This window comes from Gadus morhua, chromosome 19 (assembly GCF_902167405.1).
Source record: "Gadus morhua chromosome 19, gadMor3.0, whole genome shotgun sequence".
Classification (NCBI taxonomy): Eukaryota; Metazoa; Chordata; class Actinopteri; order Gadiformes; family Gadidae; genus Gadus; species Gadus morhua.
In genome coordinates, this window is record NC_044066.1 from 11,993,201 (window position 1) to 12,017,712 (window position 24,512).

At 45.9% G+C, this 24,512-nt stretch overlaps 1 protein-coding gene across 3 annotated transcripts in view; it reads left to right on the top strand.

The window, feature by feature from the left end:
• sfmbt2 (Scm like with four mbt domains 2) overlaps positions 1–19,510 on the top strand; it is a 34,275-nt gene extending 14,765 nt beyond the window's left edge. For 2 of the 3 annotated variants that reach the window (XM_030341543.1, XM_030341544.1), the window contains 16 exons: positions 3,513–3,601; positions 4,019–4,283; positions 5,590–5,687; positions 6,261–6,362; positions 7,343–7,573; positions 8,681–8,807; positions 9,296–9,409; positions 10,169–10,211; positions 10,977–11,044; positions 12,031–12,170; positions 13,035–13,144; positions 14,096–14,271; positions 14,946–15,115; positions 16,241–16,555; positions 17,077–17,214; positions 17,963–19,510. In XM_030341543.1, the coding sequence (XP_030197403.1) occupies positions 3,513–3,601; positions 4,019–4,283; positions 5,590–5,687; positions 6,261–6,362; positions 7,343–7,573; positions 8,681–8,807; positions 9,296–9,409; positions 10,169–10,211; positions 10,977–11,044; positions 12,031–12,170; positions 13,035–13,144; positions 14,096–14,271; positions 14,946–15,115; positions 16,241–16,555; positions 17,077–17,214; positions 17,963–18,103 (2,327 nt within the window). In that variant the 3' untranslated portion in view covers positions 18,104–19,510. Of the gene's footprint in view, positions 1–3,179; positions 3,322–3,512; positions 3,602–4,018; positions 4,284–5,589; positions 5,688–6,260; positions 6,363–7,342; positions 7,574–8,680; positions 8,808–9,295; positions 9,410–10,168; positions 10,212–10,976; positions 11,045–12,030; positions 12,171–13,034; positions 13,145–14,095; positions 14,272–14,945; positions 15,116–16,240; positions 16,556–17,076; positions 17,215–17,962 lie in introns of those variants that run through there. The other variant, XM_030341545.1, reaches the window with a different exon arrangement.
• Positions 19,511–24,512: the final 5,002 nt, after the last annotated feature.

Below are 24,512 nucleotides of genomic sequence, written 5' to 3' on the forward strand. Positions count from 1 at the left end.
GAGGGAATACCCAAATAGTACGATTAGTCAGATATACATGAGGCTTCATGCAAATACAACTTAAACAGAACCAAAAGACACCACAGAGTGTGCACGTAATGTAAATATTGAAACAACACATCTATGACATAACTTGGCCTTCCTGATTCACACACATGCATGCAGGCACACACGACCACACGCCCCGCCCGCGGGGGAGTTGGCCAATTACGGCTAACACTTAGCTCCTGAGGGAATTGATTTTACACATTGCTCTGATCCGCCCTCTCTTGCTATGGACCCAGGTTGTTAAAATTCTAAAGAAACCTTAAATCATTGCACAAAGGGGGAAACTGTTAAGACTAAAAGAGGATAGGTAGTTAGCGAGGATATATAAATCAGATTATTATCCAAGCATTTCTTCCCCTCTTTGCTGTTGACAAATTGTCTTGGTAACTGCATAGTCGCTTTGCCGTTCATCGCTTTGTAACTAAAAGGAAAAGAACAACAACACATAAGTCAACGGGATTCTCCTTACTTCTCGGCCTTCATGTTGGATCAACGGGATCTGTGCTTTTCTGTGAGACAAAGGCACATAAACACATACCTCCCTCTCTCTCCTACGTTAGATCCTCCATTGGGGATTAATTTGGAGTACACGGGTCGTTGTGGCATCAACTTTCACATGGCGCATTAAACGTCATGTGTTTAGAGAACGAGGGAACTGTAAATACAAACCAAAACAAACACAGCAACACTCCATTACACAAGGGGCGGGAACGACGTACGCAAACGACTCGGAGTCATTTTGTTTGTTTATTTTTTCATTTATTTATGCGATTGTCTCGCTACACATGTGTATCGTGAGAGTATGTAAAGAGGGAGGGGGAGAGAGCAGGAGAGGGAGGGGGGTTGTTAGGGGAAGAGAGAGGGGGGGGAAAGACAGGGATGCTCCTCAAGGTTAATAATGCATTTTATTTTATTTTGCTCTGTGAAAATGGTCTTCTTCCGCTTCAATGTTTTTCTTCAGCCTTGGGGGGGGGGGAAACGGAGAGATTACTGTTGATATAAGAGGCTCCATCGTGACAACATGGCCTGGGGGAGAGAAGGGCGTGGAAGAGAGAGAGAGAGAGAGAGAGAGAGAGAGAGAGAGAGAGAGAGAGAGAGAGAGAGAGAGAGAGAGAGAGAGAGAGAGAGAGAGAGAGAGAGAGAGAGAGAGAGAGAGAGAGAGAGAGAGAGAGAGAGAGAGAGAGAGAGAGAGGACTTCTGCCTCTCTCTCTATCTCTATTATTGTCCGCCTGTGTTTTAAATGGCTTCCTGTGTAATACAGGCGGCCGTCTTCAAAATAGTTTCTCTGCACACTGCTACATCAACCGACGTGTGTGTGTGTGTGTGTGTGTGTGTGTGTGTGTGTGTGTGTGTGTGTGTGTGTGTGTGTGTCTTAGCTGTCCGGTTGCCTCAAAGAAAAAATATTGATATAATCAGCAGCCAAATGATTGTATTCAACCAAGGCTGAACCGTGGCAAAGGGTTTTTAGAATCACAGGGAAATGACATTCCTCATCATTGATTTTATTTAGCGAAACAAATGTAGGACTGTTGGTTTGATTCACAAAGGACGGGTCTGAGAGCTGCCGGATAAAAGATTATTGATTAGCCCACAGTGGAAAAATTCAATGATTTAATTATAATTCAGAACACTGACTTGAAGCATTTGAACTTAGGAACAAATACTTCTAAACTTAATGTGGATATCTCATAAATTTGTATATAATTGTCTGTTAAGTTAATGTCTATCGCCGAATTAGAGAATGCAAAACTGATTACCGAAGTTGATCTTAAAAAGTTGATGTTAAAATCTTTTTAATAATCAACCATGAAAGAAATAAAGTTTTCTCATGATTGACTGGGCGGGGCGGTAATATGATAATGAGCCTGTTTGATTGACATACCTCTGTTGAAGGACTGTCACATAACTGTAAAACCGAAGTTTGTTCAACCCGCAGCGCTTATTCCATTTAACTCAAAAAAACATGATCCTCTCGATTACTTTTTTATGTCGATGTATTTCACTGGGAAATGAGCTAATATAGACAAGTAAGAAACATAACCATTTTGGTTTTATTTCATTTTCTGTTAATTCCTGTAATTTCCGTGGAGTTAGTCTGCCCTTTGATGGAAACGTCTGTATTCTATCCACAGTATAATGGAGACAATAACATTGCACTAACATTACATTTATGTTGTTATGTTAAAAGCCATTGTCCCGTTTCCACTCACAATGCACAAGCACAACAACCACAGTGTGTTCCCTGTATTATTTCAAACATTACCATGTAAGAATCTAGTTACAAGCTTCACACCTATTTTTAGTTTAAGCACATAAAACGCAACCTGTGAAATGGCAAGTTATTCATCCTACTAATAACGCCAACAATTGCAGCAACCTGAATATACTTAGTTTATTTGGATTTATCTTGTACGACGCCGGAAAAACAGACATTGCATATCTTTGTGCTATATGTAGTAAGGAAGTTAGTAAGGAAGTGCCTAAGTTTGCGTGAGATTGTTGGTAATTTTGTGCTATTGGTCAACATTGGGGCGTGCGCAGTGACTACAATTAGTATCGTGATGATGATGACATTTTCCCCCAAACAGATCCAGAGAAGGAACTGTGAGGCTGAAGTTTGCATCAATAGATTTGACTGATATATATTTAATAATGTTTGGCACATGTGAACTAGATTCTAAGAAAACTCTTATTAACCTAGTTAGAATCAAATCATGTATGTAGGTTACCTGGGACTCTAACCAATCAAAACGGGATTAATGTCAGATACACAATAACTCAAGGAAGGATGAAAAATCCCCCAAATTGACTGTTGTTCTCCATTAGTTCGACGTCGTTGTCATGTTATTATTATTACTCTTCGTTTCCCGACAGTAATGGAGGATGGAGCTTGTTATATTTCCCTCTTTGAAATGAAAAGCCCCGCGGCTTATCTCCGCTCCAGATTGTGCAGACTGTGTCGGGGAAAGGATCGGGCTGCGTGCCAAGTCGCTTTGTTAAGAAACAAAGATTCCTTCTCTCTTTTTTTCGAGTGAAATCGCTGACTAATATTAGACGGAAACATGCCGATGCTGGTGGTTCAGGGCGGGGGGGGGGGGGGGGGGGGTGGACTGCTGAACACAGGGGGTTATGGCTGGTGACACCGAAGTCTTGTGGGAATCAAGTTACAGCGGGCAAATCGGACGTCTGCGACCATGGGCTTGAATTATACACAGACGCATTTTTTGGAAAAACATGAAAAGAAAAAAAGGATAAAGACTCTGCCGTGCATGTGTGTGTAAACACCCCTTCCTTCTTATGCCACTGTTGTGCATGTGCACTCATGAATGCTTTCCTTTTGCAGTCCAAATAACATCCTTCTGTATAGCACCTCATTATGCCTTTTTTTGGGTGATTATTTGATAATGTTAACGCTTTTTTGTTTTTGTGTATCTGTGTCTGTGTCTGTGTGTGTTCCACTGTAGCCATTAAGGAGAAGTTCAGCGACTGGACGGACTTCCTGGTTCAGGAGCTAACAGGCTCGCGGACGGCGCCGGCTAACTTACTGGAAGGGGTGAGACTGCACTCATTCTCACTTGAAACTATTTAAGATCCGGATCTACTTTTTTTGTTAATGTTTTCCTTTTTTGTTAACCTTTTATCACGTATTTCAGCTTGCTGTGTCTATTCTTCCTTTTTGTTTATTCCTTTTGAGGGTCTATGCATATCAGAGGGCTCTGCTGAGTCTGCTGGGGGTTTCTCTGTGCAGACAGTGGCTATGTTGTGTTTCAGGGGCTTATTGCCACAAAATATGCCAGCCTCCGCTAGAACAAGAGATTTTTGTCTTGCTGCGCTGTTTAGTTTTTCTCTTTTTCTTTTTCTATTGTATTAAATTCTGCCTCTCTTGTCTCTTTCCTCCCTCTCTCTCTCCCTCCCTCCCTCCCTCTCTCCCTCCCCCCCCCCCCCCCCCCCCCCCCCCCCCGACCCCCAGCCTATGAGGGGTAAGAACACGGTGGACCTGGTGGTAGAGGCCTCTCTGATGGAGGTCCGTGACCCCTCCAGCCCCGCCCTCTATTGGCCGGCGCGGGTGGTCCGCAACGTTGGCGGACGCCTGTGGCTGCGCTACGTGGGTCTGGGGGGGGGAGGGGGAGACGAGGACCCGCAGGGGCGGGACTTCTGGCTGTTTTACCTGGACACCAGGCTCCGCCCACTTGGCTGGGCCAGCGAGAACTCTCTCTCTCTGGAACCGCCCACAGGTGAGAGGGGGAAAGGGGGCGGGGCCTTATGTCTCCATGACAACGTTATATTTGATTTCCTTTTTTTTTTTTCTTTTTTTATGTCTCAACAAAGTAGTCAGAGAAAATGCAGTAGTTCATTAAGTCCGGTCTATGTTCGATTACGGCTGAACCGTTGTGTTTCATGACATTGCCTGGTCATACTGAATATAGTCATGAATGAAATTTAGTCATGAAATATAAAATGAAATTCTCAAAGAGAGCACTTATCTTTCGGTTGTGAAAGAAAGCCGCAAGAAACGACCCTCGAGCGTGGGGGGTCGTCAGGGGGGGGGGGGTCCGGAGGGCATCACACACCTCCATCTAAATCCCTTTCTGTTGTGACTATCCGACTCTTTCAGCTAGCGCTGTTCCCCTTCATCCATAATCCTCCTTGTTTTTTTTATTTCATTTTTATTCTGTTTTTTCTCGACAACAAAAGCTAGCAGCCCGGTAGGGGAGATGTTTTTCTAAGGCAGACTCTGTTAATGCATCTCCTTGGTAGATAGTTTGGCGTCGCTGGCTAAAAAATATGTGGTGAGATAGCTGTGAGCGTGCGATGGCGCATACTAAAGAGTCTCATCATGGCAGCTTGTGTAAACACCTTGGCCAGCCAGAAGCGCCACGCTGTTGTTTGTTATTGCAACGTTAAAAACCAGTCCTTCAACACACTTGTTGTCTCGGCCTAACAATATGCGCGCACCATCTTTCGTTTGAAACTGATTTCTCTAACTGACATTTTTAGGCGGGGGCGGGGGCGGGGGGGCAGGGGGGGCGTTCATGCTGACGATACTACAGGCTGTGGACTTTGTGTTTGGACACGATTTAATGCCGCCCTCACAAATCAGACGTTAGATAAATATCTAAAGTCTTTAGATGATATCTAAAAGCCTGCTGGCAGAGCGGCTGGGATAGCATTTAAAGAAAGAGAGAAAAACTAAACGGGAGGATATCTTGTGATATGGGGAGCATGTTTTTTGTCAACGGGCCATTTTCTAATTTCATGATGTCTTTAAACCTTGTCCTGGTTTTATCCCTCTGTCTCTGTGTCCTGTCTGTCCATCCATCTGTCTGTCTGTCTGTCTCTCTGTCTTCCTGTCTCTCTCTGTCTGTCTCTTTCTCTGCCTGTCTGTCTGTCTCTCTCTCTGCCTGTCTCTCTGTCTTCCTGTCTCTCTCTGTCTGTCTCTCTCTGTCTGTCTCTCTCTGTCTGTTTTTCTGTCTGTCTGTCTGTCTGTCTCTCTGTCTCTCTGTCTCTCTGTCTCTCTGTCTCTCTGTCTGTCTGTCTCAGAGCTCAGGTCTCTGAAGAGCGCTCCCGAGTGGCAGGAGGCCCTGGAAGCAGCACAGCAGGAGGGCCAGGCGAAGCCCCTGCCCCTGGAGGTGTTCAAGGTGAGGCACCCAACCCCTGTGTGTGTGTGTGTGTGTGTGTGTGTGTGTGTGTGTGTGTGTGTGTGTGTGTGTGTGTGTGTGTGTGTGTGTGTGTGTGTGTGTGTGTGTGTGTGTGTGTGTGTGTGTGTGTGTGGTATTCACTGGTCAATTCATTTCATGGAGCCCACTCATAAACACATGTCTTCATTTACTACAAATTCCAAGTTACATATTTGTTGCCCATCAATTTGCCACCTACACACACACACACACACACACACACACACACACACACACACACACACACACACACACACACACACACAGACACACCTCTTGTCCAACGCCTCCAGGCTTCGGCTTACCTGTTTTCATGTCTTTGTATTTCTTTTGTTCGACACACACACATTCGCACGCACGCACGCACAAACACACACACCTACACACACACGCACACACGCACAGTGCTCGATAATGTATCCACCAGACATGCTGGTGTGGGTGCACACGCACACACGCGCATTCAAAACCGCGACCCGACGCACAAAGAGGAAGTGGGCCTGCCTGATTGCATTTTTTTTTTACTTTGTACAGGACCACACGGACCCCCCCAGGCACTCCTTCAGCACAGGAATGAAGCTCGAGATGGTGTCGCCGTGGAAACCGCAGTGCATCTGCCCCGTCTCCGTCACCAAGGTGAGCCAATGGGGAAAGGGGAGGGTTGGGAGGGAGCAGGGCGAGTAGGCGGTGTGTGTGACTCACGCTTTCTCTAAAGAACAGTCCTAATGTGAAACTATTTTAAATTTACTTGGAAGGGCTTTGCATATTTTTGCAGATGAGTAAACCTGAACGACCACCACTTCTGTTTATCGTGGATGACTCATGCTTCTCTCTTGTAACCTTTACCGGGAAACACGACTTTTCTTCCTGTTGTTATATGATTCTGTGTGGAAAAAAGCTTTCAGTAGACAGGCCCGTCTGTGTGCTGAGCGATACGTTGCCAACGTGTAGAATTTGACTAAGCCAACCAGAATTGTACTAATGAATTATATTTAACAGTTGCAACTATGAAAACCCTTTTTAACTACCATCAGTGATCTTTTGGAATAGTTTACAGATACTTATGCTGACATAATTTTTTGAAAGGATTGACTTCTGGGTATTGTAGTTAAACAAGGACCACTTTAGATCTAAGGCAACCAAACCGAGATCATGATGTAAATACCGGGAACCAAACATTCAAACAAACAACAGACGCCGGTGCCCTGAGGATGGACTTTGAGAGGACCTACTCCTTATGTCCCTAAATCACCGGAATGTCAATGAGTTACTCATAAATCCACTCATGCAAGAACAATGCGCTGCCCTGCCTTTTCAATCCCAATGCCTCAACCTATCTTTCTTTGTGTATGACTATCTGTCTGTCTTTGTGTCTGTCTCTCTCTGTCTCGATTTCTCTCTCTCTCTCTCTCTCTCTCTCTCTCTCTCTCTCTCTCTCTCTCTCTCTCTCTCTCTCTCTTTCACTCTTACTCTCACTCTCACTTTCACTTTCTCTCTCTTTCACTCTTTCTCTCTCTCTCTCTCTCTCTCTCTCTCTCTCTCTCTCTCTCTCTCTCTCTCTCTCTCTCTCTCTCTCTCTCTCTCTCTCTCTCTCTCTCTCTCCTCCTTCGCAACAGGTCTACGACGAGTTCTACTTCCAGGTCACAGCGGACGACCTCTCGCCCGAGGCCACGCCCGCGTCGCTGGTGTGCTCCGCCCTCACGCCGGGCATCCTGCCCGTGCAGTGGAGCCTGAAGCAGGGGGTGGGCATGGAGCGGCCCGGGGGCTACGCCGGCCAGGACTTCGACTGGGCCGACTACCTGAAGCACTCCGGGACGGAGGCGGCCCCCGACACCTGCTTCCCCGACGTAAGGGGTCTCCAGTGGCAACATGTGACGTGTGGGAGCTGGGGGGGCTAGATTGTGAAAAGATTATTAGCGATTATTTTGGTCAATATTGAAATCATTATTATTGAAGGGATTATTTTTGAGTTTGAAAACATGAGGCATTAACTGAGCATTTCTCTCCCATAAAAACACTTTGTAATTGGGATCTTTGAAATTTCCCCTTAAAAAAATGCACAAAATTTTCAAATATCCAGCTGTACTGTAATTTCTATAAAACATTTCATCAATAAAATATACTTAGAAAAGAAAAGTATATTTATTTAAAATATTTATTTTAAATAAATAAAAAAATCCAGAAAACAAAATCTCTATCAAAATTAAATTAATTGCACAGCCCTACTGGCAGTTGGTTGGACGTGGCCCAGACCGTAGGCTGAGTGAAGTGCTCTTGCATTGAAGCCCATTGACGTCATGTTGTTTCCAGAAACTGGGAAAGATAACCCTTTTCTTACATGGTTACATAGACAGTTTTGGTCAACAAATGCACTAAAATAATGTGTTTTAATATATAAAGATATTTCTATATGTATAAATATATGAAGATATATATTTGTATTAAATCAAGAATAATTTAATAATTAAAAAAAGGAATGCCGATTAGATTACAATTACTAATTTGTGGTTCTAATTCTTGAGTAATGTTGACCTAGGCAGCTAGAGCGGTTTGCCTGTTTAGTGGAGGAGGGGATATGTGGAGACGCAATGCCTACAATGGATCAAAACCGTAGTGCGACCGCATGACACAGCATAGTCATGGTGCAGGGGTCATGAGGAGGTAAACAAGATAAAAAAAACTCCATTACTTCACTACAAATGTGGACCCCCCCCCCCCCCCCTCAAAAGTTATTGATTCTTTAATCTTCCCTGATTCTCAAACCGTACAAGTTGGAAGTTACACATTGGCAAATCCTTAAAATGATCCCATCCGTCATCAAATCAAAGTTCCGTCATTGGTAACCGCGGTGATGGACCGTTGTCTTATTGGAACGGTTAGTTAGTGTGGATGTTTGTGTGTTTGTTTGTCTCTGCGTGAATGAGCCTTCTGATCCGTTCTTTGCCCCTTCCCAGGAGTGGAAGAACCGGGACTTCTCCAAGGACACCTGGCTGGAGGCCGTGAACCCTCTGGTGCCCTCCGAGGTCTGCGTGGCCAAGGTCACTCAGGTCAAAGGTCGTCTGATGTGGCTGCGACTAGAAGGTAAGAGAGACGGAGACAGAGAGAGAGTGAATGAAGAATGAAAAGATCAACTGAACTAAACTATTTTCAGTTTTACTCATATTAATAATTTACCCAAAAGCTTACACGGTAAGACTCTCTTTTACCTAACGTATGCATAGCAGAGATCAAGGTCTAACCCCTGAATCGACCGTTATTGAAGAAAAAAGAGATTGTATTTTTGTAGGTCATACCATTACATTACATTAAATAAAAAAAATATTGTGTATTTTGTGGACTTACAGCAAGTCCGTTATCATGAAGACATAGCCCAAAAAGCGCACGAATAATTTATGTGCATACAAATTCACAGAAAAGGGAATGCAATTTTATTTTTTTGTGCTCAGATATGCATGTTGGAGTTGTGTGCTTGTGACAGCATCTAATCCCACTATCTCTTTCTTTTCCTCATTCTCTCTTTCTCTTTCTAACTGTCTCTTTATTTCTCTCTCTTTTTCTCTTGCGTGCAGGTGTGTCCAAGGGGCTGTCAGAATGCATTGCGGATGTGGAGTCTATGGACATCTTCCCTGTGGGCTGGTGTGAAGCTAACGGCTACACGCTAACTACACCTCACAAGCCCGTCTGTACGTCTGCACACACACACACACATATACACATACACACGCAAACGCATACACACATACACACATATAACCAAACACAGGCAACAGTCACACTGAAGGAAAATTTGGCCCTAATTATTTTTTTGTCATCTTATGTGACCTAGATTTATTTTGTGCATGTGTCCGGGTTTGCTTGGATGTGAGTGCGTGTACTGGCAGAGTATGAATAGGCATGCATGCCTGGGTCTGTTGGACACCAAGTTGGCCTGCGTTTAACACACACTGTCCTGGTATCTGACACAAATCTCCAAGCCAGCTTTGGGCTGGGGGGAGAGGTGTTCTTTTGGACTCTCTCTGTCCCAATAGCCTTTAAGAACATAGAAGCCTACATTTTGTACTCAGACACTTGAAGACATGGACGGATCGTCATTAATCATGAAAGACATTGTGTCCGAAACCACTTATAGTGATTTTGGATGCATGCCACCAAGAAGCAGTTTGTGAATCTTGCTCAAGGGCGCCGGCAGGCAGACTGCGTACCCAGTACCTTTTTTTTTTTTTTTTGGCTGGGAGTCAAACACTCTTCCCCCTACACTATACTGCACACACACGCACGCACACACACACACACACACGCAAAGTCCTATCATTCCTTTATAAACAAACAAATAAATCCCACTTGGGTATTGAGTTCTGCTGATATAACAAAGCAATGCATGCTGGTTGTGCTTTGGCTTTCTATACTTCCGGTCCCTAATGTCCTTACTTTCCTGTCCACAGGCCAGAACCAGAAGAAGATAGCAGTGGTACAGCCAGAAAAACAGTAAGAAAAGACACACACACACACACACACACACACACACACACACACACACACACACACACACACACACACACACACACACACACACACACATACATTCTCTCACTCGTACTCACACAAACACAGACTTCAGCCATGAAACTCCTCGATGAAACTCCTCCCCGTTGTTTCTGTGGTTTATTTTATGGCTTTAAGAGCCTCTAATTACCAGTGTTCGGTGATGGTGATGTATATGTTTTAATTGTCTAATGATAAATAAACTCACAATACTAATAATAGTCATGGATGTTGAAACCAAAGGATTCAAACGACGTTACGACGTGTGTGAATCGGCGGCAGGTCTGAAATTAGATTGGGCGCGGCCGCAGGACTAGAGACTGTAAAAACAGAGAGCTAAGCGGCCTGCTCAGTGTTTCACCTGTGAGCCATTTGCTGACTGCTCTGTGCAGCCAGTCAATGGCTGACTGCTCTGTGCAGCGAGCCATTGACTCACTGCACAGTCCTGAAATGCCCCTGTGTGTGTGTGTGTGTGTGTGTGTGTGTGTGTGTGTGTGTGTGTGTGTGTGTGTGTGTGTGTGTGTGTGTGTGTGTGTGTGTGTGTGTGTGTGTGTGTGTGTAGTGCCTTATGGGGCCCTGTTGTTGAATCGAGTTTTACATATCTGAGGCGAGGCAGATCTCCGCCTCCTCCTGTTTTGATTACAACATTTGAATAATGTTTCCAATCACGGCACTTCATTGACCTTCGCCCCCGTTTGGTACCTGCAGGTTGGCTCCGCCCCCACCCATCGAGACCGCCCCCGCCAACACCTGCCCGCCGCTCAGCGTTGATCCAGGTAACCATGGCGACCAATTATGGTTTTTGATTTTCGGTTTTGTTTTGTCCGTGTCTTCCATCAACCGCAACAAGAACACACACACACACACACACACAAACACACACACACACACACACACACACACCTACTTTCCAACTTCCCTGCTCTTTTTTTTTCTTACTTTTTTCCGAGCCACCCACTTGCTCATGCATAATCATGACCTCCCCTAATTACAATTCACCCTGGCCGTGGTGTTCCAGGTGTTGGCAGCCCGGGTGGGGGAGGGGGGGGGGGGCTCGGAGGTGAAGCGTTTGCACAGAGGTCGCGGTTCACCTCAATCACAACGACCCGTAGCCCCACCCCCGGCACTTCACTTCTCGGGGGGTAAGGGGGGGGACAAACATGGAGGTATTCATGCCGTGCTAGTTCGTGTGTCTCTGAGACTAACATTTAATCTATTGGTTAAAAAACACACAATGCTACGTTGATAACTGACAAACGGCCTGTTTGTGACATAACGCTAGCAATGTTTTAGCGCTGTTTTCTGGGTTTGTTTTGTCAGTCGATAGGCGCTCGTTATTATGTCTCCGACCGCCTCATCGTTTAACCAAGCGGCTTCTCCTTTACAGTGTTGTTGTTTTGTCTATGTTTTGAACACCTGTGTTGCTCATGAATTGATGAGCAGTTTACCGCAACGTTAGTCTTTTCACTCCACACCCCTTGATTTGTTATTCAGTGTTTTGTTTTCTTCCCATGAGCCGTCTTGTTTTCTTTCTACTTGTTTTTGTTCTTTTCCATCAATCAACTTGTGTCTTTTCACTTTTTGGGGTTTCTACCTATAAAACCCCTTGTTTCTTTCTATTTGGTTTATTTTTCTACCCATTTATCCCTAATTTCCTTCCAATTGGTTTCATTTTCTACCCATAAACCCACTTGTTACTTTAAACTTGGTATCATGTTCTTCTTCTTAATGTCCCTTGGCGGTCTGTTTTTCTTCTCCTCAGGCTCGGCCAACGGTCGCTACTGCTGCTCAAAGATCTTCATCAACCACAGGTGCTTCTCGGGGCCCTACCTGAACAAGGGCCGCATCGCCGAGCTGCCCCAGGCCGTGGGGCCCGGCAAGTGCTCACTGGTCCTCAAGGAGGTGGGATTCACACATCGCCTGACTAAAAGGATAATACAAAAAAAATACAATGAAACATGCAGGGTAACTATGTAGGGAAGGTGTCTGAAAATGTAAAATAAATAAATAAAATGGAAAGAAAACCCGCAAAAGACATTCAACATCACAACAGGGAGATTGATTGTGCCAACATACCAAGACAGGTTCTCTGATGTCACTCCAAAGCACTCTTTGAAGTCCTCTGAGGCGGGGCTAATGATAGTTTTGTTCATGGGGAAGAACTTGTGAAGAAGAGAGAGAGAGAGAGAGCGCTTTAGTTAACCACCCGCAGCTCCTCAGCGCTGCCTTCGCGTTGTGTTGACGATCTGCCAATCAAGCCTGCTTATCCGTAAACATGGTTGACGTGCCGTGGCAGAAGTGCAATAGGAGCTCCGCATTTCTCCCGGGGCCCCATATCGTGTGTTCGCTTGATCGTGTGTGTGCTAGATTTGTATGATGTGTTAATGCAGGCGTATGGACGTACGCTACAAACAAGCTGTTTTTGTAGCAATAGGTTTCTTTTCGGGTATCCCCTTCGCATTTTGTATCCTTTGATTTAAACACTAGTGTGTTTGTGTGGTGGGACTGCTCATTCATATAACAGGCTGGGCGTGTATTTTTAGTGATGGTGATTAAATAACAGAAGATTAACCGGAATGGAGATAAAAAATGATGTGATAAACTGAAGCAAACTATTTTCAAATTTCCCCATACTAATATTAGTGTGTGTGTGTGTGTGTGTGTGTGTGTGTGTGTGTGTGTGTGTGTGTGTGTGTGTGTGTGTGTGTGTGTGTGTGTGTGTGTGTGTGTGTGTGTGTGTGTGTGTGTGTGTGTGTGTGTGTGCAGGTTCTCACAATGCTGACCAACGCGGCCTACAAGCCAGGGCGCGTCCTGAAGGAGCTGCAGGAGGTGGAGGACCAGAGCTGGGAGTGTCACGAGGAGATCCTCAAAGCCAAGTGAGCAGGCACACACACACACACACACACACACACACACACACACACACACACACACACACACACACACACACACACACACACACACACACACACACACACACACACACGAGGACTAGGGGTGTGTGGAGAAAATTCAACTCCCGTAGGAATCGCAATTCTTATCTGCTGTGATTGTTGAAGGCGGTCGATAGGCACTGGTTATTATGTCTCCAACCGCCACATCGTTTAACCGATACATATGCACACTTTTATCCATACACATGCACACGCACAGGAGCACACACAGTTGTACTTTTACACACAGTATATGTGTAATGTACACGCAAATAATAAATAACTTAAACACACAATCAAATACCCAAAGGAAAACCCCCTGGGAATTCCCCAGCCATCACCTCTGATACACGGGATGGGATAGTAGAGGAAGGACGGGAGAGGTCTCTCTCTGGGGGAGGATCGGGGACACCCCTCACCTTATCAAGCCCGTGACAACAGGGGGCTTCCGGATAAACAGCTAACAGGGTGACGGATGCAGTCGGTCGCCTTCTGACGGACGGCATACGGTTTAATTGCGCTGTCGTCCCGTAAATAAAACGGCGTTCCCTGTCAGCCGAATGACAGCTGATGATATCGTTCCCGTCACCCCTATTCCCTTGTTGACCCTCTCTCCCCCTCTATCCTCCTCCCTCCCTCCCTCCCTCCCTCTCTCACTGGCCTCTCTACTCACTCTGCTTCTTCTTATCTGTCTCTCTGTATGTCTTACTTAAATATCTCCCTCTTATCATTTTCACTCTCTCTCTCCATTCGCTCCCCACATCTTATTTGTACCTTTCCCTTTCCCTTTTTTTTTTTCTCTCTCCTTCACTCTTCCCCCCTCTCTCTCCTTTGTTCTACTCCTCTCTCTCCCTCCCTCCCTCCCTCCCTCCCTCTCTCCCTCCCTCCCTCTAGGTACAAAGGGAAGCCCTACCGCGCCACCATGCCCATTGTGCGTCTGGCCGAGCAGATCCCCGACTTCTGCCGCCGGGTGTGTCTGCGTCTGCAGTGCTGCCCCAACCTCTTCAGCCCCACGCTGGTGGCCGACAAGTGCCCCGAGAACTGCTCCATGCAGACCAAGACCAAATACAGTGAGTGTTGAGAACTGCTCCATGCAGACCAAGACCAAATACCGTGAGTGGTGAGAACTGCTCCATGCAGACCAAGACCAAATACAGTGAGTGTTGAGAACTGCTCCATGCAGACCAAGACCAAATACAGTGAGTGGTGAGAACTGCTCCATGCAGACCAAGAACAAATACAGCGAGTGTCTAGAGAACTGCTCCATGCAGACCAAGACCAAATACAGTGAGTGGCCCGGCGTGCACGTAGCGTTGCACCTAGCGTCCTGCTGGAAGTCCCTTGACGAGACGAGGTTGGGTCGATATCCGACGAAAAAGCCCAAAATGAGGGATTATTGATTGCAATTGTCTAGATAATTGCCAACAACACTGAGTGCAACATAAAAAAAAAAATCGATCGATACAGGGAGATTTGTATGTTTTTCCCTGTTTCCTAATCCCCTATTTCTCTGAGGGAAATACTTTATTATCTCAAGTAAGTTGAGGATTGCGATTTTTTTTTGTAATGTTTTTTGGTAATGAACTGGTTTGACTTGTAAAACATATTTTGCATAACTCTTCTTCGTCAGCGTGGTGTCTTTGTTATTCCCTTACGGTGGAAGAAGCCATTCTGTTGTTGTTGTTGTTGTTGTTGTTTGTTATTGACCTTATACCGTGGCCCCGCCTCCCCCCCCCTCCTATAGCATACTACTACGGGAAGAAGAGGAAGCTCCCCAAGCCCGTGGGCGGGGAGGAGCTGTCGGAGGCGGACCCCAGCAAGCCGGCCCGCCGCAGGAAGAAGAGGAAGGCCATCTTCGTCCAGAGGAAACGCCGCTCCTCAGCCGTCGACTACACGCCCGCGAGCTCGCTGCAGGTTCCAATCCTCTTTGGCTTTCTCCACTCGGGCTGTGTTTTATGCCTTGCCCGGCATCGGCACACAAATTGTATATGCAATAAGTCTGGGACCTCTCTCTCAATCTGCCACTGGACGCGATTGAGTAGGTCTACAACGGGGGAAACGGGGGATGCAGCTCTGAGCGACGAAAATATCCAGTTGGAAGTAAAGCAAAGCCCTCTCTCTTGTCAACAAATGCTTTAAGTGCAGTCGTTTGTTATTTAGTGTAAACAAACTGTCCAGTTTGTTTACTACTGTCTCGATAGCGGGATCAACAGATCGGTCTACATGAGCGGCAGCCATCTTTGTTGTTTGTTTAATGAAAATGCCTCTACTGCTCTCTGCATCATATTTATCCCGCCTCATATTAGATATACGGTTGTGATTGGCCGGTCTTTTCTCCTATTGTGCAGAAATCTTTCGCATGGGAGGGATAGGCCAGACCTTATCTGCAGAGCAAATGAAACTTGAGCTGGCGAGATTTGTACCGTTTCCAGGCTACGTAAAGCCATGTTTACCGGTGCCGCGATGATGGGGGAAGGGAAGGGAAATGGCTGGGGTGTCAGGTTGTCGTCAGCCACCTGGTGTGCTCTTAATTGGTCTGCCGGTTTGAATGACCTCCCGATTGGGTTAAGCAAACCGGTCGTCGGGAATAGACGAGCAACGTCGAGAATTGTGATTTGTAGGGTCGAGAATCAGGATGTATGAAAAACAAACAAAACAAACTTGAGTCGAAGCACTTTTAAAGGCAATAAAATGCTTGTGGCAGTTGGGTCGGTAGCACACCTCCCGAAGTATTGTAACGACCAAGGTTCGATTCCAGCCTGCGGCACTATGATGCGTGTCACTCCGTCTCACTTTCAGACCACCTTCCCGTATTCCTTGCCTTTCTGGTCGTAAAGGACCCCCGGCTCCCCCCACCCACCTCCAATTCACCCAATCACAGATCAAGCGCCACCCCTTACTCATGAGTTTGATTGGTCTGCCCCAACTGCAAGGGTCTTCACCCAGACTCTCTTGCCGGGGGCTAGGGTCCGCGCCTCCACCTCTGGACCATCTCGTTGCTTATACCCCCCTCCCCCCCTCCCCCTCCGCCCGCTCCAGGATAGCGATGAAGAGGAGGACGATGACGAAGAGGACATGGACTTCCAGTCGGGGAGCGAGGAGAGCGCGGGGTCCCGGCAGCGGGGGGCGCCCGCCGCAGCCCCGCCCCTCAGCACCCGGCCGCGTCGGGCCGCCAGCCTGCGCCGGGGGTCCCTCGGCGGCGGGGGGCTTGGGGCCAGCGGGGGGTCCACCGAGGGGCCCGAGGGCCGCAGGCGGTCGGCCCGCTCCCTGGCTGCCTACGGTCAGAACAACAAAAACAATAACGACAACAACGAGGACGAGAAGTACACGCCCCCCGGGAATCAGGAGACCAAGGTGAGAGGGGGGGAGGGCACAGACAGATGGACACAGACAGGCAGACAGGCAGACAGACAGACAGACAGACGGACAGAGCGACAGACAGACCGGCAGACAGACAGGCAGACACTTACACGTGCACTTTCAAACTCTGACAGTACTGGCACACATACACACGGGTCGCCTATAGGTTACAGGTGGATCTAGTTTGACTCCTCCCAATAGGATTGTGTCCCTGAGCGAGACGCTTGGTTAAATCTCACTGTATTTGTTTAATGATCAAACAACACTGCCGCGTGTATGGGCACAGCGCGACAAGGTGGAGGACGGGTAGTAATTGCGGGGTATTTTGATGTTTTTATGTGGTTATAAAAGTTATAGTATCATTGCCGTAATTTACGATAACGTTGAAAGATGAATGAAGTGCATTCAACTGTGATTTAATGCTGATAGCGTGCGTGTGCGTGTGTGTGTGTGTGTGCGTGTGTGTGTGTGTGTGTTTGTGTGTGTGTGTGTGCGTGTGCGTGTGCGTGTGTCAGATGGAGGGTGTGGAGGAGCAGGAGGAGGACGGTCAGCTGGTGCTGGAGAGGAACCCTCTGGAGTGGAGCGTGGACGAAGTGGTCCAGTTCATCACCTCCACGGACTGCGCCTCGCTGGCCAACATATTCCAAGAACAGGTACACACGCACACAGAAACACGCGCACACACACACAGAAACACGCGCACACACACAAAGAGAACGCGCGCACATACATGCAGAAACGTCGCGCACACATACAGAAACACACGCAACATAAGCAAACACACATGTAGAACTATACATACATGAAGAAGCACACGCATACAGAAACACACACGCGCGCGCACACACGCGCATGCAGATCCACGCACATGCTGAAGCACACTTGTTCTCTCTCCTCCCACACACATCCATTTGTGCCTCTGTGAATTTCATTATATTCCGAGGCAGTAATTGCCTTCTATTGTTCCCGTTATACCCATAAATAAGTTAGCTACCTTAAAGCAGGGTAGATGGTAGTGGATCCATTCGCTCTCTCACTCTCTTACTCACTCTCGCTCTCGCTCTCAATCGCTCTCTCTCTCCATCTCAATCCATCATTTATTTTCACACTCGCCTTTGTGTTCATTGACTCATCTTGGGCGTACACTACAAACACAACGTATTTGTAGCAATAGGTTTCTTTTTGGGTGCCCCATCCCATTTTGTATCCTTTGACTTAAACATTAGTGTGTGTGTGTGTGTGTGTGTGTGTGTCTGTGTGTGTGTATGTGTGTGTGTGTGTGTGTGTGTGTGTGTGTGTGTGTGTGTGTGTGTGTGTGTGTGTGTGTGTGTGTGTGTGTGTGTGTGTGTGTGTGTGTGTGTGTGTGTGTGTGTGTGTGTGTGTTGGCGTGCGACCCTTCAGGACATCGACGGCCAGGCACTGCTGCTGCTGACGCTGCCCACGGTGCAGGAGTGCATGGACCTGAAGCTGGGCCCCGCCATCAAGCTGTGCCACCAGATCGAGCGCGTCAAGGTGGCCTTTTACCGCCAGTATGCCAACTGACCACCCTCCGATCCCCTCCTCGGCCCCCCCCCCGCCCAACCCCCCAACTGAAACTATTTGAACCCGCCACTGCAAGCAAACCCGCCTGACTTGTTTCTGTTTTCTCCTCGGTGGAAATGTTTTTTCTGTGAAGAAAGGGTTTTTATGGACAGGAGGAGGGGGGGGGGGGGGGTGGTGGGGGCTGGGCTGGGGGGGGAGTCGTTGGGGCCCAGGGGGGCCGCGGGAACACTGTGCGACGGCGTTCCTGGAATAGTCCTGGGGAAAGGGTACTTGGGACTGGAATGTTTGAGGGAGAGGGTAAAGTGTTGCGGCGCGTGTGTTTTCTTTTGTTGCTGAAAGGAAGAGGAGGAGGAGAGGGAGACTTTGTGAGCAGGGGACTCTGTGAATGTTCTTAAGGAGGAGGAATTCCGATTGATGTGAAAAGGAAACATTTGGGAGCGTCGGAGATAAAGTGAGGATGGGTGTGAAGTGCCGTGTATGCCAGGTGGAAGGATCCCAGGCAAACCTGCGAAGAGAACATTTTCAGGCGTGGGACTATTTTTTGGACTATTTAGTTTCCCTTTTTTTTTTCTTTCTTTTTTTTTACTCCTTGTCTTTTCAGTTTTTCCTGCAGCATTTACATATTTTTGCCGAATTAACACACCCCTCCCCCCCATGCTTTTGAGAAGATAATGAAAATTCCAATCTGATATTACGGGAGGCTATTTAATTACAACTCCCTCCCTCCCTCCCTCCCTCCCGCCCTCAAAGAAGTAATATATTAGCTGTATTTATTGTCGTCCTCGTGAATGAGGAAACAAATATATCTATTTAACGAAAGAGGCGAGGACGGCACAAAGGAAACAGTGTGGGACGGTCGGTACGCTATTAGAGTGATTGGAATACTCAGGGTAGTTCTAAAAGGAACACTGCTGTTTACAATGCACGGTTATATACAGAGTACACATCGGTTAAAACTGCGACGCGAAAATGTAAGTTCCCCTTATGCCCCGAGAGTTTGGGTTTTACCTCGGGACAAACAAGTTATATTTGATGGTGATTTATATATTTTGTTTTTTTGCCAGGATAAACATGGAAAATCTGGCCATGGTGTTTACTGTTTATGAATTCACCTTGGTTGTGGAATGCTTATATATATATATATATATATATATATATATATATATATATATATATACACACAACATTTTACTTTCATTTGTGGTTCCTAGAATGGCCTAACACAGTCCTCCCTATTGAAAGCAATTTCACGATGACAGAACCACTATACTTTTCACTTCCCCTCATGTTGAACCGTCACACGCGTCATTGCCACAAGCGATACCATGTCCATCTATGCAAATGTGGCACCGATATTTTTGATATAATTGAGATAATAAATTTGTACGGATTTTCCTTTTTTTGACATCTGGTTGTCTCTCTGCCATTTTTTAAGTGTGTGTGTGTGTGTGTGTGTGTGTGTGTGTGTATGTGTACGTGTGTGTGTGTGTGTCTACATGTGTGTGTGTGCCGCCACTGTACACACCTTTTAAACAACTGCCAGTATAACAGGGAGAGCGTTTCCTAGCAGAGTGCTCCGAGCCATTACCCCCTGCTCTCCTGATAGCCGTTTAATATCACACCAGTAATTGGAGGTAATCGTGCGTTAGTCAAGCATACATGACCCGATATGTCGTGTTCATTTTCACTCTCTCCCCGTGTCATGTTGTGAATTACAATTGGTGAAGTCGGGTGATTTACTGTTGCCGGGACATTCACCGACAAGATGTGTTCCGCATCGGCGGTTCCCCTGTATGCAGCTAGCCTGAATTAATTTAATGGCATTGTGGCACACACACACACACATGTAGAAATGTAGAGAGAGACACACACACACACACACACACACACACACACACACACACACACACACACACACACACACACACACACACACACACACACACACACACACACACACACACACACACACACACACACACACATTGTGGACACTGACACTTTGTATTGAGTCACTGTGAAAAGCTTCTCCACTCAACTGCTACCTTATATAGGGTTGCCTAGCAACTTCACATCAAACGCCCGTTTTGCATGATTTACCCTTTTTCTTTTTATCTATGCGAACACAAACTACATAAACGGCTAATCAAACAGCAGTTCCGAGCGGAGGGAACAAAATTTACATTTCACATTCAGTTAGTGATATTTTACTGAGGGGTGTGTAAAATAAACAACATAAATATCCAATAAAATGAGAATTGGGGAGAATAGATTAGGATTCCCATGCACAGAAAAATACACATGTGAGACGGACACACCCGCACATGTGTATAAAGATACGACGCATACAATTTACTTGCTACACACAAATATAATTGAAACGGTATCTTCTCTCACTTGTAACATGGAATAGAACCGAACCGAGTATAATTTGTGTGCTGGGAGAAGTCAAATTGAGACCGCACAGGCTGTTGCAAGCAGTAGAAATGTAGGATTGTTCCGTTATCTCAAACGCTTTAGTCTCAATACTGTGCTAATGTTTGTCAGCCCGCCTGTGTCAACCGCCTGGGGGGAAAAGGATTCTTTGTGACAAGAAAAGTAGGAATAGTTAATTGTGTGAGTTGTGCTCCAGCTAAAAGCTTTCCCCCCAATTTTGAATATATATCGGCTGTGCCGGGAAACGTTTTTTCACCGACTACAGGCTGTTTTTCATCTGTTGTACAGACTGTCGCATCACAATTTGTTCAGTAAAAGATTAGGAGACGAATGGCATTAGAAAGTCACGTTTTGCATTTGAGATGGAGGCGGATATGTTGTTAGTAGCCTAATACAGGTCTCTGTTCTCTAGGGTGGGTGACAGGGAGACGACGGAAACTACTGCCGCACTGGAGCAATTTTACGACCCTTTTAATGACAACATTATTATTGGGCGATAAAAATGTCCTCTGCGGTCAAGACCGAGAAGGAGAAAGGATACGAAAACTGGAGGAATAGTTAGACTTGGATACTTTTAGTTGCCTGGATTCATAAGATGATCTATAAATGAATCAATATATACTAGCTGTGCAGGGGGCAGGATCGAAAGGCACCACGTTCGATCCCTATAATGTCCAGTCCACTATGTTGGCATCGTTTAGTTAGATGCCTTTAGTCACTTTGGATACAAGACTAGTAATAGAGTGAATAGTTAGAGAGAACTATGGCATTCAAAGGGGAACTAGAGGGCGTTTCAGGCTTTATAGGTCATAGTTCTATGGCGCTAAGTTGTTTATCAAAGAAGTCTCAATGATCTCCAGACATGTTAACAGGGATCTCTTAAGACTGGGATACAACGCTTCAGAGGAGTTGAAACAATAGATATGTAGATATATCGATTTGTCATCTAAATACTTATTTGTCTTTTTTAATTACACAATCTTGCAAATGAGATGAAACAAACCAGCTTGTCTGAACTGATTAGCAAGTAATATACTGGGGTTCTCATCCAGTTAAATAAGAGAATTGGATGTAATATATAATTGGATGAATTGTAAATAGTAAGTAAGTACATTTTATTTATAAAGCATATTTACCTACAGCATAACTGACCAAAGTGCTGTACAGAGGATAACTAAAAAGACGAATAATATAAATAAATATTATGGTAGCCTACATTTAGCTGCCTCTCTATTATACATTCCAAAAAATCTGTTTATTTTGTGACTTGGGATATCGAATTACGATAAGAATAATTCAATATTATTAAGGTTAAAAAAAATAATAATGAGCTATAAATCTCACCCTTCCCACACAAGAATAATCCATTAGACATGATCTGAAGGTGTAAAACTGAACTGTGAATACTTTGAAAGCTGAAGTTTTTTGTGCGCAAATTTCCATGAAGGTAACTAGCTGCAATGATCAAAAACACTCTCTTGACACCAATGTCTTAACAGCATTTCCAAAACGTCATAAAAAAAAGCATGTGTGAACTAAAATATGTGCACAAACCGGTTGCCGACTACATTACAATGTTCCAGAAAGACGGCAGGATTTCTTTATTTTATTCTCTCTTGTTCTCTTCAGTTTTCTTTGTCCAACGGAGTCGTTGTTACAACCAGCCTCAGTGAGCTCAACAAAGACTTAGAAACGAGATAATGATAAAGGAATACAACAGGTTAACTGTATAATCAACAGCAAGTGTAGCGCAAGGATGAGTGGGAAGTGTGCTACGGGGACCATGTAGGGTGTGAACACAACATAGAAGTAAACATTAGAGAAATAAAATGCCGAACCAAACCAAACCAAAGGGCCAGCATACCTTTGTGGTGAGAGAGAGAAAGAGAGAGTGGCTGATTGTACACCTTATGAAGCCTGGAGGCCCACAGAGAACCTCCAGGGAAGGAGATCCAGCAGACAGACAGAGAGGGAGCACCAGCAGACAGACAGAGAGAGAGAACCAGACAGACAGAGAGGGAGAACCAGACTGACAGAGAGGGAGAACCGACAGACAGACCAGAGGGAGAACCAGCAGACAGACAGAGAGGGAGAACCAGACAGACAGAGAGGGAGAACCAGACAGACAGAGAGGGAGAACCAGACAGACAGAGAGGGAGAACCAGGCTGACAGAGAGGGAGAACCAGCAGACAGACGGAGAGGGAGAACCAGCAGACAGACAGAGGGAGAACCAGCAGACAGACAGAGAGGGAGAACCAGCAGACAGACAGAGAGGGAGAACCAGCAGACAGACAGAGAGGGAGAACCAGCAGACAGACCAGAGGGAGAACCAGCAGACAGAGAGGGAGAACCAGACAGACAGAGAGGGTTGTCACCTCATTAATACTGGATTTCACCTTGAGACCTGACACTGTATTTACTCATCCATTTATTCATCCATTTATTTAAATACACATAGTTAATGCTCAATTGTATGCTATTGTATTTTATTATGCTATGTTTCTAGTTTTCTTCTGCTACTGAGAAGAGAAAAGCAGGGCCTGTGTGTGTGTGTGTGTGTGTGTGTGTGTGTGTGTGTGTGTGTGTGTGTGTGTGTGTGTGTGTGTGTGTGTGTGTGTGTGTGTGTGTGTGTGTGTGTGTGTGTGTGTGTGTCGCGTGGGTGGATCCGATGTTGGTTGGGCTGTATGGTGGGGGGGGGGGGGGAGTCTGGGGGTGGAGGGGGAGGGAGGAGATGGGAGGAGGAGGGGGGTTGCTCTGGTTCACCATGTCTCAGAGTTCTCACACCGGCAAAGCTTATCTTCACAGCATCAGATCTAGGTCACGGGTTCTGCTCCTGTGAAGAACCTAAGAGCAGCTCATCAACTACACTCCAGTGCTGTCATTTCAGAAAACAAATTCAATCTAAATTCCGCCGCTGGAGTTTTTCACACACTAGAGCAGTTGTGTTTCAAACTGCAACGTCCTGTGGGTTATCATTCATCCAGAGCTCAGCTTTCTTTAAACACTTGCTGGGTGGAGGCGGAATTCTGCCGTATTGGTTAGTAGTAGCTAGTGTTTAAAACCTCAAGTTCCCCCACTGAGTTAGCGCTTAAAACCAAGATGGCGGAAGTGCGTATTCAGTTACCCCACTCCAGCTAGCATTTAGAACCAAGATGGCCGCCAATTGAATAAGCCCCATTGCTTTGGGAACAGTCTGCCTCTACATAATTTGATTAGGCTACGCTATAAGGCCAATTCATTTTGTGAACCGCCAATTCTCCAACTTTGGCCAGGGACATGTTTTGTGCTTAAATGAAGCGACTCCTACGCTTTCGATAAGCGGACAGGCCAGTGTCGTGGCCATGTGTGTGATTTAACAAGGGAGTGAAATGTTGTATATACTATATATCCTCCCCATTGTCCATTACTCATTAGTCACTTGGACCGGCAGTTAGTAGGCCAACCGGCTTTCTCTCGCATACACTGTATCTGTCTCAACCCATACCGGGAGGTGCACTTGACGGGGAGGGGAAGGTGGTGGGAAAGGGTTGCGCAAGACAAGAGTTGGATGGAGGACAAACAAAAGGTTGAGGGTGCTATTGAGTCCGTCCCTCGCCCACAAGCATGTTTATTCACATTGTGGGTGTGTGTTGAGGTGTGTAAGATGGAATGATATATGGGTAATTACATTTCAAGCTATATAGGCATACTCTCCTGAAAGAAGAAAAGCAACACCTGGGAGCCATATCGCATCTGCTACTATGGGTGTGTGGGCGGGGGGTATAATTAGAATTTGATTAATGCCATGTTGATATGACACATACACGTACATTGAAATTGAACAATTAAAGTCATTCTTTGCTTTTTTTCCTTTTGGTGAAGTCAAATGTTTTACAGTTGCCATGGTAGACATAACAAATCTGATTCCTTCCGTTTAAACTTATTTTTAGTTGAACCCTTTATTTTAACCCTTTATTTAGTAGCCTTGTGGAA